Source organism: Melanostigma gelatinosum, assembly GCF_949748355.1.
Source record: "Melanostigma gelatinosum genome assembly, chromosome: 21".
Lineage (NCBI taxonomy): Eukaryota > Metazoa > Chordata > Actinopteri > Perciformes > Zoarcidae > Melanostigma > Melanostigma gelatinosum.
Genome location: NC_136654.1, coordinates 7994373 through 8007138, shown reverse-complemented (window position 1 = coordinate 8007138; position 12766 = coordinate 7994373). Strand labels below are relative to the sequence as shown.

The window sequence follows — 12766 nt, the reverse complement described above, 5'->3', positions numbered from 1 at the left end:
TGAATAAATTACTAAGAGATTATCTTCAATTCACCTGTTGTCTGAGGAGTCACCGTACCTATGAAAACAAACACATAGATATAATTGGATAACAATCAGTCTGCTCTGCTAACATCAAGTCTGTTAGTGAATTTACTGAAATACAACAAAACTAAAAATGTATTTAATTGAAACGGACTGAATTTCATACTTACTTATCAATCCCAAAAGCAGCACAGGCAACATGATTAGATGTGCCATTCTCCAAAGCCCCAAATATAAACCTGCCGACCAAATGTATTTAATTCAATTCCAAAAAAACCAACAACTAGAAAGCACTCAGAGACTGCATATCCAACCAAGGATGCATAGGCATGGACCTTAAATGTGTTATATGGTTTCATAATCGCAAAAGATGTTTGGAGATTTAAATTCCTATTGATCAAGATATACATTAAAATGCCCATTCTACACAAAATTGTCATACATGTGCAACCTTTTTTTAAATATTAATTGACTGCAACTGCAAAAGTTTCTGAAGGTTTCTGAAAAAATGGCACAAAAGTTAAAAAAGACATATCTTACAAAGTTAAGAAATTCTGGAGTTTTAAATAAATATATATATATATATATATATAAATATATATATATATAAATATATATATATGTGTGTGTGTGTGTGTGTGTGTGTGTGTGTGTGTGTGTGTGTGTGTGTGTGTGTGTGTGTGTGTGTGTGTGTGTGTGTGTGTGTGTGTGTGTAAAATGCTAACAATATCAACCAGGCAGTTTAAAATGAATAACTTATTTTAAAATCAAATCAATGAATTACCTGTTCGCATGTGCTCCTTTGGCTCCTATGCGTCTCGGCTGTGAGGCTGCAGCACTGCAACAAGGCTTTGTACAGTAAAAGTTGGCACAGACCCATAAATGTGTTGTTTCAATGTTTGTATCAATCGAATGAAATTGCTTCGACATAACTAGTGAACCAAACCTCCCATTGTGCATTTATAATGACACAGATTATCAGAATTGGTTCTGCAAGGAAGTTGTTCGAAAGTTATTTTAGTGTCGATGTACTTGCTTCAAAGTACATTGAGTATTAATGAATGTTGTATCTCAAATGATATTGGTTACCCTTGTAAAAACAAATGCACGCAGACCTTTACTGGCTGGTGCATGATCATAGAAAATGAGGATGATTGATTTGTTCGAGGGGTCTGCAGTGAAGGTGTCATAGTAGCCTTCTTAATGGGTGAGAATAACAATTCTGCAATTATTTAAAGGATCTTCAATAAAAGACAATAAGCAAACAAACATTCTATTATCTTTCGGTCACCATCCATTTAAGAGTATCAGTTCTTTTAAGTTCTTTTGAAAAAGAGTGTAATGATTGTGAAGATATTATTATAACTTATCAGTAGATTTATATATCTTCTATATGTTTAGTCCAGCATTCAGTTCCCTTTTTTGTTTATTTCTAGTTCAGTTAAAAGTAACATAGTTTATTCATTAAAAAAGTAAAGGGTACCACCATCTAAATTAACTTAAGAATACCAATATGTTATTTCCATGGTCTAGAGAAGTTCAATCATTTCAATCAGTCTTTATGAACATGACTCTCTCAAAGCCAGAAACCAGGGAAGTAAATCTCTAATCAGTATAAAGTCTGATGCTGCTCCATAGACAATGGATGGGAGGCTCAGGTCATAGGAATAACACGCAGGAATCTTTAAAATGTGTGGTTCCCCTTTTACAGTCACGCCATTAAGTACCTGCCAGTGAATCTGAATGGTTTAAGTAGGTGTGTAACTAACTGGAAAACCGACTCATAAAAAGAAACCATGTGTAATAGGTTGGGGTACTTAAAGGATTAAATTAAATTAAAAGGCACTTCAACAATGTGCAAGATGAAGGAGTGTTGGCATGCAGCATAAGAACACTCAACCACAGAGTTTCAAGACAATAAAGGCTATCATGGGTTAATCGAGTCGCATGATTTGTTCTTTATCTTACAGCTACTTACACATTTGAAAAACAATGAATAGCTTTTATTTCATCCATGTCGCATTCTTTTTTTGCAAAATGTAATCTCAAGAATGACAATCGATCCAGAGGATGACATTAGTGGTAAAAGTTGATGCTTGAACGGATCGTTTGCCCGATTCTGCATCTGGACTTCCTGTCCCCTGATCAATAAGCTATCCTAACCGTAGTCATTCATCACTCAGGACCTTCCATTGTAGTGTTTACCGTAAACAATGTTACAGTAAATGATGAAATGACAGATAAGGAAGCAGTCAGAGTTTTCATTAATTGTTTTACTGAATCATGTATGTGGGCTGTGTTCCAAGATTCAAAGCAGGGTGGTCATCATTTTTTCACAAACCAAAAACTAAGTATCAAGTTTTCATGACACACTTACTGTGACGACCCTCCTCCTATCATACACGAGGTGCCGGGGTTGTGTCTAATCTGTTACAGGTGCTGAGTGGAGGACCGTCAGCAGGATGAGTCTCACCTGTGCTGGGGTGGCTCATCCTTAAATACCCTTTCCAGTTGGCAGGCGAGGGCGGGAAGGAAGACCTTTGTTGATGGGCTCACCGCAGTTGTTACTGTTATTTGTGAAAATGCTGTGAACATTGTGTTTGTGGCGAGACAAATAAACCCCTACTTTTGGCCGCCAGCTCTTTGTCTCCCTATTTTGTTCCAGTCTCTGAGCCGGGCTGTGACATATGGGGGCTCGTCCACTTCTGATTGACCTGGTGTCTGCTGTAATTCAGATTAGTAGCATTGTAGGCTGTGTGCCATGTGTTGAGCGGTTGCGCAATCTGCTTGTTGTGAGACATTTGAGTTGTTTTGTGTGAGTGTCGCCGACCTGTTATGCTGATGATTTTGTGTCAGAGTCTGGATGGTCCTTTTTACACGCTGAGTTAATTGCTGTTGTTCTGTCCCTGTTAGGCTGAAGAGCGGACTCCCTTTGGAGGTCGTTGGGGGGGTTTCTGTAGTGTGGTGTGAAAGTGGTTAGAGCAGTTGTCTCGGGGGCACGTCCGAGGCTGCAGGTGCGTGGCCAGTTCACGGGTGGCCAGTTCACGGTTGCTTTGCCGAGCCTCCGTTTTTTAGTGCGTAAGTACCCACCATAAGTAGCACCTGAAGACTAGGGGGAGTTTAGTTCGTTCTGGTTAGGCAGTTAGAGGGATGAGATTACGGTAATGTTTGGCTGTGTATGGGCCGTTTGTTTTCGGGCTGCGGTGTAGTTTAAAGGTTTTCCTGTTGCACTTTTCATTTTGTGATTCGGGCAGAGAGGGGAAAAAAGAAACCGCTATGGCTTCTGTGGAGGATTTTTTGAGCGCTCCATCAGAGGAGTTATTGGACCAGTGTTCACGAGAGCAATTGGTGAAGATTGCTGAGCATTTTAGGATGGATGTGGGGGATAAATGGTTGAAGGAGAACATTTTAAAGGAAAATCTGTTCGACGTGGGTGTTCTCCAGTCCAAGCTACACGCTGGGGGGGCAGTGGCGGACACGTTTGGTGCATCCATTTCTGGTGAACCTCGGGTGAGTAACGTCGCAGAGTTAACTTTTGCGCAGCGCAAAGAGTTACTCTTGTTGCAAGTCGAAATTAAGAGACTTGAACTGGAAGAGCGCCGGTTGAGTTTGACTGATGTTGGTGGCGTGAGGCAGGTTGCTGCTGGTTCTGCTGGGCCATCACGTGCTTTTGATGTTATCGTGAATTTGAGGTTTGTTCTTCCTTTTTGTGAAGAAGACCCGGATCCATTTTTCTCGCTTTTTGAGCGTGTAGCTGAGAGCAGAGATTGGTCGGATATTGACCGCACACTACTTTTACAATGCGTTCTCACCGGTACGGCGCAGCAAGCGTATTCTGCGCTCAGTGTGGCTGAAAGTAAGATCTATGTGTCTGTCAAGGCTGCTGTCCTAAGAGCCTATGAGTTGGTGCGCATGCTAGGCCTGTTGCATGCTAGGCCTGTTGCACTGGCTGCTCCTGTCTGACATGTCAGTCGTGTTACTTCTCTCTGTGTAATTCCTTCATGTGAGCAGGTGGTACCTGGAGTCGATTGTGGCCTGGAACAGTCAGCTTTCGCAGGTTTTGTGTCTACTGGACATGTCTCATTGCCGGGGAGTGATGTGAAGGTACCGGTAAAGATACTGAGGGATACGGGGGCTTTTAATTCCTTCATTGTGAGTTCAGTGCTGCCTTTTTTTCAGGGTACTAACACTGGGGAGTACATCCTAATGCGGGGACTGGCTTTGAATATACTGCCTGTGCCATTGCATAGGTTGGAGATCGACTGTGGTTTGGTTCAGGGCGAGGTAGCCATGGGTGTACGTCCTGCATTGCCAATCAGAGGGGTGGATATCATCCTGGGAAACGACCTGGCTGGTAACCGTGTGTGGGCTGACGGTCTGCCACCTCCTGTAGTAACATCTTTTCCCTCTGTTACGAAAATACCTGATGAGGGTGCACAGTGTTTCCCTGATGTTTTTACAGCTTGCACAGTTACACAGGCTCTGTGCCGTGGGGAGGCAGCATCTGAAGTTGAGCAGACTATCACAGACGACAGTGGGGCCTTCTCTGTGGATACACCAGACTCTCTTTTGTCGGATTCCCGCAGCGACTTGGTGGCAGAGCAACGGGCTGATCCTGCGCTTAGTGAGTTGTTCGACCACGTGATCTAGAGTGTTGATGGGAAGAGTGCTGCGAAAGGTTATCTGAGGTTAGATGGGTTGTTTGTGAGGAAATGGGTGCCAAATGGAGAGTACTTTCTGGGTAATCCTGTTTTTCAGGTTGTGGTCTCATCCAAATTCCGGGAAGAAGTGCTGAGGACGTCGCACGATCAATCGGGGCATTTGGGAGTTCGAAAGACATATGACTACGTTCTGAGGTATTTTTTTTTTGGCCTCGTGTGAAGAGGGATGTGTCCCGATGTATAAAAACATGTCATACATGCCAAATGACAGGTAAACCAAACCAGACCATCAAGCCGGCTCCTCTGGCTCCAATTCCAATCATCACTCAACCATTTGAGCAGCTTATTGTTGGAATGCTGTTAAGCATTCCAACAATTCTAGGTAGGGCCAACAGTTCTAGGTAGGGCCATCCTATCAATTTCAGCAAACATCCCAGTATGATTTAATGCAAGGGTTAGGGTTGTAAATGTAAGTATCAAACACTCATTAGTACATGGCAGTTAAATATTTAACATGTATTCCAACACGAAAACAATCAGTAAATAACACTTATATCTCTCTCGCGCTCGCTCGCTCGCTCTCTCTCTCTCTCTCTCGCTCTCTCGCTCTCTAGATAGAGCTCTCTCTAGATAGAGCTCTCTCTAGATAGAGCTCTCTCTCGATAGAGCTCTCTCTAGATAGAGCTCTCTCTCGATAGAGATCTCTCGCTCTCTCTCTCTCTATATATATAGATCTCGCTCTCGCTCTCGCTCTAGATAGATAGATAGATAGATACATACACTCCTCCTATCATACACGAGGTGCCCCTAATTTTGGCCGCCAGCTCTTTGTCTCCCGATTTTGTTCCAGTCTCTGAGCCGGGCTGTGACACTTACAATGACTGAAAAACTCCATATATCCATCTCAATAACATCCCAAAATCCAAATGTTTGTCTATAACATAAAGCTGTTAGTGACATAATGAAAACACCATTACAATTTCGAAGAGATGAGATCTGAAGTAGTCGTACACAAACGCACACAAAATAGTCTTCTTGTGTTCAAATTTAAAAGAGGAACAATTCGTTCAGCAAGGAAGTTGTTCGAAAGTTATTTAGTGTCGATGTACTTGCTTCAAAGTACATTGAGTATTAATGAATGTTGTATCTCAAATGATATTGGTTACCCTCGTAAAAACAAATGCACGCAGACCTTTACTGGCTGGTGCATGATCATAGAAAATGAGGATGATTGATTTGTTCGAGGGGTCTGCAGTGAAGGTGTCATAGTAGCCTTCTTAATGGGTGAGAATAACAATTCTGCAATTATTTAAAGGATCTTCAATAAAAGACAATAAGCAAACAAACATATTATCTTTCGGTCACCATCCATTTAAGAGTATCAGTTCTTTTAAGTTCTTTTGAAAAAGAGTGTAATGATTGTGAAGATATTATTATAACTTATCAGTAGCTTTATATATCTTCTATATGTTTAGTCCAGCATTCAGTTCCCTTTTTTGTTTATTTCTAGTTCAGTTAAAAGTAACATAGTTTATTCATTAAAAAAGTAAAGGGTACCACCATCTAAATTAACTTAAGAATACCAATCTGTTATTTCCATGGTCTAGAGAAGTTCAATCATTTCAATCAGTCTTTATGAACATGACTCTCTCAAAGCCAGAAACCAGGGAAGTAAATCTCTAATCAGTATAAAGTCTGATGCTGCTCCATAGACAATGGATGGGAGGCTCAGGTCATAGGAATAACACGCAGGAATCTTTAAAATGTGTGTGGTTCCCCTTTTACAGTCACGCCATTAAGTACCTGCCAGTGAATCTGAATGGTTTAAGTAGGTGTGTAACTAACTGGAAAGTCAACTCATCAAAATAAACAATGTGTAATAGGTTGGGGTACTTAAAGGATTAAATTAAATTGAAAGGCACTTCAACAATGTGACGGTTTGAAATGTGCAAGATGAAGGAGTGTTGGCATGCAGCATAAGAACACTCAACCACAGAGTTTCAAGACAATAAAGGCTATCATGGGTTAATCGAGTCGCATGATTTGTTCTTTATCTTACAGCTACTTACACATTTGAAAAAGAATGAATAGCTTTTATTTCATCCATGTCGCATTCTTTTTTGCAAAATGTAATCTCAAGAATGACAATCGATCCAGAGGATGACATTAGTGGTAAAAGTTGATGCTTGAACGGATCGTTTGCCCGATTCTGCATCTGGACTTCCTGTCCCCTGATCAATAAGCTATCCTAACCGTAGTCATTCATCACTCAGGACCTTCCATTGTAGTGTTTACCGTAAACAATGTTACAGTAAATGATGAAATGACAGATAAGGAAGCAGTCAGAGTTTTCATTAATTGTTTTACTGAATCATGTATGTGGGCTGTGTTCCAAGATTCAAAGCAGGGTGTTCTTAATTTTTTCACAAACCAAAAACTAAGTATCAAGTTTTCATGACACACTTACTGTGACGACCCTCCTCCTATCATACACGAGGTGCCCCTAATTTTGGCCGCCAGCTCTTTGTCTCCCGATCTTGTTCCAGACTCTGAGCCGGGCTGTGACACTTACAATGACTGAAAAACTCCATATATCCATCTCAATAACATCCCAAAATCCAAATGTTTCTCTATAACATAAAGCTGTTAGTGACATAATGAAAACACCATTACAATTTCGAAGAGATGAGATCTGAAGTAGTCGTACACAAACGCACACAAAATAGTCTTCTTGTGTTCAAATTTAAAAGAGGAACTATTCGTTCAGCAAGGAAGTTGTTCGAAAGTTATTTAGTGTCGATGTACTTGCTTCAAAGTACATTGAGTATTAATGAATGTTGTATCTCAAATGATATTGGTTACCCTCGTAAAAACAAATGCACGCAGACCTTTACTGGCTGGTGCATGATCATAGAAAATGAGGATGATTGATTTGTTCGAGGGGTCTGCAGTGAAGGTGTCATAGTAGCCTTCTTAATGGGTGAGAATAACAATTCTGCAATTATTTAAAGGATCTTCAATAAAAGGCAATAAGCAAACAAACATTATATTATCTTTCGGTCACCATCCATTTAAGAGTATCAGTTCTTTTAAGTTCTTTTGAAAAAGAGTGTAATGATTGTGAAGATATTATTATAACTTATCAGTAGATTTATATGTCTTCTATATGTTTAGTCCAGCATTCAGTTCCCTTTTTTGTTTATTTCTAGTTTAGTTAAAAGTAACATAGTTTATTCATTAAAAAAGTAAAGGGTACCACCATCTAAATTAACTTAAGAATACCAATATGTTATTTCCATGGTCTAGAGAAGTTCAATCATTTCAATCAGTCTTTATGAACATGACTCTCTCAAAGCCAGAAACCACGGAAGTAAATCTCTAATCAGTATAAAGTCTGATGCTGCTCCATAGACAATGGATGGGAGGCTCAGGTCATAGGAATAACACGCAGGAATCTTTAAAATGTGTGGTTCCCCTTTTACAGTCACGCCATTAAGTACCTGCCAGTGAATCTGAATGGTTTAAGTAGGTGTGTAACTAACTTGAAAACCGACTCATGAAAAGAAACCATGTGTAATTGGTTGGGGTACTTAAAGGATTAAATTAAATTAAAAGGCACTTCAACAATGTGCAAGATGAAGGAGTGTTGGCATGCAGCATAAGAACACTCAACCACAGAGTTTCAAGACAATAAAGGCTATCATGGGTTAATCGAGTCGCATGATTTGTTCTTTATCTTACAGCTACTTACACATTTGAAAAAGAAGTGCTTATATATTATATAAGTGCTTAGAAGTGCTGAGGACGTCGCACGATCAATCGGGGCATTTGGGAGTTCGAAAGACATATGATCAAACACTCATTATTACTTGGCAGTTAAATATTTAACATGTATTCCAACACGAAAACAATCAGTAAATAACACTTATATCTCTCTCTCTCGATGGATAGATAGATAGATAGATAGATAGATAGAGATCGATATTCTCTCTCTCGCTCTCTCTCGATAGATAGAGATCGATATTCTCTCTCTCTCTCTCTCGATAGATAGATAGATAGATAGATAGATAGATAGAGATATATATATATATATCTATATATATATATATAGATATAGCCTCAGTGTTCTTTTTCCAGTTTAATTAACTGTCCAATTACACAATAATGTCCTGCATGGGTGTGGTACTGTAACAACAAAGGAATAGAAAATTCTAAGTTACAACAAAGGTCTGTGATGAGAGGAGATCTGCCCACAAATGACTGGCGCTGCTCCAGCTTTAATGGAATGGGCACACCACGCCTAGATGTGTCTAATGCCACTGATTACGCTCCAATTAATTAAAGTACCTGGTGATGCTGACCTTTTCATTCATCCATTTGTGACGGCACTGCTAGAACGATGTGTTATACAGTGTTAGCTCTTACTTCCTCCTCAACACTAACCATGCCACACTGTCTATTCAAAACAATGAAGATTATCAAATTGTGCTCAGGACAAAATACTGAAATAAGTTTCCAGACACTTGTTCCAAAAGGCAATTTATCAACATATTTTTATACCAATATTGTGATTAAGCCACAAACTAACATCTGTTGTCAAAGCAATGGCCTGATTTCCTTTGGTGTGAGCTGTCCAATGATTTCCTGTTCGCTCTCAGGACTAGAACCTGCAGAACAGGGAACCCTTGTTGAATGTGGCGGACAATGTTTCAAACTTTACATTCACCTTTTCTCTGTTGAAGTATTGCATTATCTGTTTTGTAATTGCTGCATGCTAAATTAGGAGTATATGCTTTACAGATTAACAGATAAACAGAATCTCTAAATACACTAGAGCAGTGGAGGGTATTGTTTTGGTGACCTCATGATTTCATTTCTCCTTTTCACTATGTTTTGTCGCTCATTGTGACCGCTAGTGCACAGCGGGGACTAAAGTGTCTGTATTTGCTGATGTTTGTTTTTCAGAGACTTTATTGTTATTTAGTGGCAAATCAGATACTGATACAAAAACACAGCTCCCAAAAAATGACTCACAGACTATATATAAAATGTCATAGTATAGTATGTCATAACGCGGTTTTGCCAAGTTTTCAGGGGATTTATTCATGATGTCATGTGATCTAATTTGGCTCCTCTAGTTCAGCTCAGACTGCAGTTTGCTATCTGACCATGGGGTGGCAGTATCACATTATCTTGGATGAATTTGCCTCGTGAATCAAAATAAAATTCTCATTTAAAAAAGTGTCAATTGAATTATTTCATCACCCAAAACATAATGCAAGACATTTTTCAGTGACAAAGGGAGGACAACAGGCAGGACATCAGGGTGATACTAGAGAGAGAGAGCGAGAGAGAGAGAGAGAGAGAGAGAGAGAGACCATTCATAGCAAAACTGAGTGTTAAACACCTCAAGTTCTGACCAAGCCTCCTAGAGTGTGTGCTGCGAGTGGACCGTGCAGCTCTCAGAAGGTTTACTTTGTCTCTGTCAGCTGTTCCACATGGAATTTCAAAACTTAACTCGGCCTGAATAAAGTTCAGGTGAAAGTGGATGGATCTTAAGACAGGAATTTCTGCACTATGGAGATGTTTGCCAGGCACTGCTTTGTTTGGATACTTCTGGAAGGAGCCTTTTGTTTGGTAAGTAAAAGAACTAGACTGGAGAAAAATTGAGCAAGACGGTGGAAAGTACTCCAGAAGTGTAGTTGTGAGCCATTGACACTTTACTTAAGTCTATGCATTTAAAGTCTTTTTTTTTATTTTTCTGCTACAGTTTACATATAAATAATTATTTTAATGCCGCCATATATTTCTGTAAAGTGGGTATTTTGCAGTTTACATGCCAACATACCCAATAAGCTGTTTAAATATGATGCATTTTCATCTAAATTTGTTTAGTTCGATCATCAACCAGATTAAAAATGTAACATTGAACAGATATTCTTAGAGAATTAGAGTGAGTATCTGAATCCCAAATCATTCTTATTCATTTATTTTCACTTCTAAATGTCTCTCGTGTTCTGTATAGTTGGTTCTTGGGCAACATCATGCCAACTTCACCATCAGCAAGAGGGCATCAATTGAACTCAACAGAGACCAAGACTCTTCTTCACAGAAAGACTGGACGCGTCAAACTAGAAGTTTGATTCAGAGCACCAAGCTACCCATCAGTCCTCTAATTCCTCTTTCAAAGCAGGGACTTCTGGAAATACTTGGAGGAAAGTCCCAGTCACACACCAACCCGTCCTCAAAGATAAAGCTTCGTCCCATCATGAAAGTCCAAGCAACGTCTAAATTCTCCAGAACGTTCAGCTGGGGGGACTTTTACTCAAACATCAAAACCGTCAAACTGAATTTGCTGATAATGGCCAAGATTGTGGATCACGGAAACGGCTCTCTTGGAGTCTACTTCCGCCACAACTCCACAGGTGTGGGCAACGTGTCCGTGAGCCTCGTCCCACCGATGAAAGAGGTGGAGTTTGATCTGGAGCGTCAAAGCGTGGTCAACCCCAAAGACTCGAAGACGTTCAACTGCAGGGTGGACTTTGAGAAGACAGAACGCAGCAAAAAGGTGATGCTGTGTAACTATGACCCATCCAAGACATGTGCTCAGGAGCAGACCCAGAGCCACGTCACCTGGATGTGCTCCAAACCATTCCAAGTCATCTGCATCTACGTGTCTTTCTACAGCACTGACTACAGACTGGTACAAAAAGTGTGTCCAGACTACAGCTACCAGAACCCAGCATCCTATCTGCCAACAGGCTAACCAGACGTCAGGGACACTAGTGGAGGCCAATGTTTCATTAAATCCACAAAGAATAAATCCAGCGTGAGCAGCTAATAACTGGTCTGACGGACGTAGGTTTTTGAAAGGAAGTTCAGCTTTACTCTAGAGAATATGTTTTTCTTATTGACCAAATACTTTAAAGTAGCCTGTATGTTTTTGGAGCAATATCTTACCTGTTGTAGACTACAAGAGTTGTATCAGACTGGTTTTGTGAAATGCATATAATCAGGGCTGCAACTAACGATTGTGTTCATTATCGATCGAAGTGACAATTATCGTTTCGTCTTTTGGTTTTATGAAATGACAAAGTTTAGAAAAATGCTCATCACGACCTTTACTATCACATAAGACAAGGCTGGAGCTTGGTAATGTTTAGCATTTTATTACATCTATTAAAGACGTGAACGACCAATCAATCAAGTAATCCGTTTTGTTCTACACATACTTCATCCAATAACACTTTGTGTGAACTAGATAATAGCACGTGTTTCTGTTTGTCAGGGCTAATATATCATCACTCTTTATGGCCTTTATTTGTAACACTAAAGATATCAGACTATAGATATATCAGGATGCAATGCTTTTACAACACTTATGTTGCATTTACCTTGTACACTTTAGTCATATGTGATCCTTTCTATCTTGTGTATTTCATAACACTCTTTACTGTGTGTTGCCCAAATAAAAACACGGGCTGGTCACCTTTTTCACCCCTCATGAGTTTGCAGGTCTGTGACTATCTTTGTTTTAAAACCACCTCCATCATAGCAGGGATAAAGCATCCTGACAGCTGAGGTTACTGCCAGATATTTTATTATAGTTATATAATTGTAGTTATAAAAATGTAATTTATGGTGCTATTAGATTTCTGCACCACCTCATTAGTACAAGGGTGTTTATTTTAATCCAATCTGATGTTCTACACTGAAATGAAAGCACTGTCCGAAGAAACGGAGCATTGTATTTCTATATGAATTAACAAACTGATAAGTTAAAATGGATTAAAGAAAACCTTTTCAATCGATGTGTATAATGCAAAATAGCACCACTTGTGTCGTGCTTGCTACCATTGGGGATGACAATGACTGTGATAAGACCAACGACTAACTAGCAGTGGTGATTTGTCTAACAATTCTGGTGGGGCCACAAATACACATACATTCACACAAGAACATTCTATGATGAAATCCAAACATAGCATTGGACCACCACAGGACAATGTTAAGGATCTCTAAATCTCATGACCGACTGTTGAGCAACCTCGTCCTTTTAAACATTGTACATGAAATTCAAA

The 12766-nt window shown here is 39.7% G+C and overlaps 2 protein-coding genes across 2 annotated transcripts in view; one reads left to right on the top strand and one right to left on the bottom strand.

The window, feature by feature from the left end:
* LOC306795516 (alpha-tectorin-like) overlaps positions 1–2516 on the bottom strand; it is a gene marked incomplete at its 5' end in the record, with an annotated part of 173979 nt that extends 171463 nt beyond the window's left edge. Inside the window, one exon of the mRNA XM_079294048.1 lies at positions 2498–2516. Coding sequence (XP_079150174.1) covers positions 2498–2516 — 19 coding nt within the window. The remainder of the gene's footprint in view (positions 1–2497) is intronic.
* A 7746-nt stretch (positions 2517–10262) lies between these two features.
* LOC306795339 (neurexophilin-1-like) lies at positions 10263–11451 on the top strand (the record flags this gene model as incomplete). Its single annotated transcript, XM_079293827.1, has 2 exons — positions 10263–10322; positions 10711–11451. 2 exons carry the CDS (start codon positions 10263–10265, stop codon positions 11449–11451), a joined length of 801 nt encoding a protein of 266 aa, XP_079149953.1.
* Positions 11452–12766: the final 1315 nt, after the last annotated feature.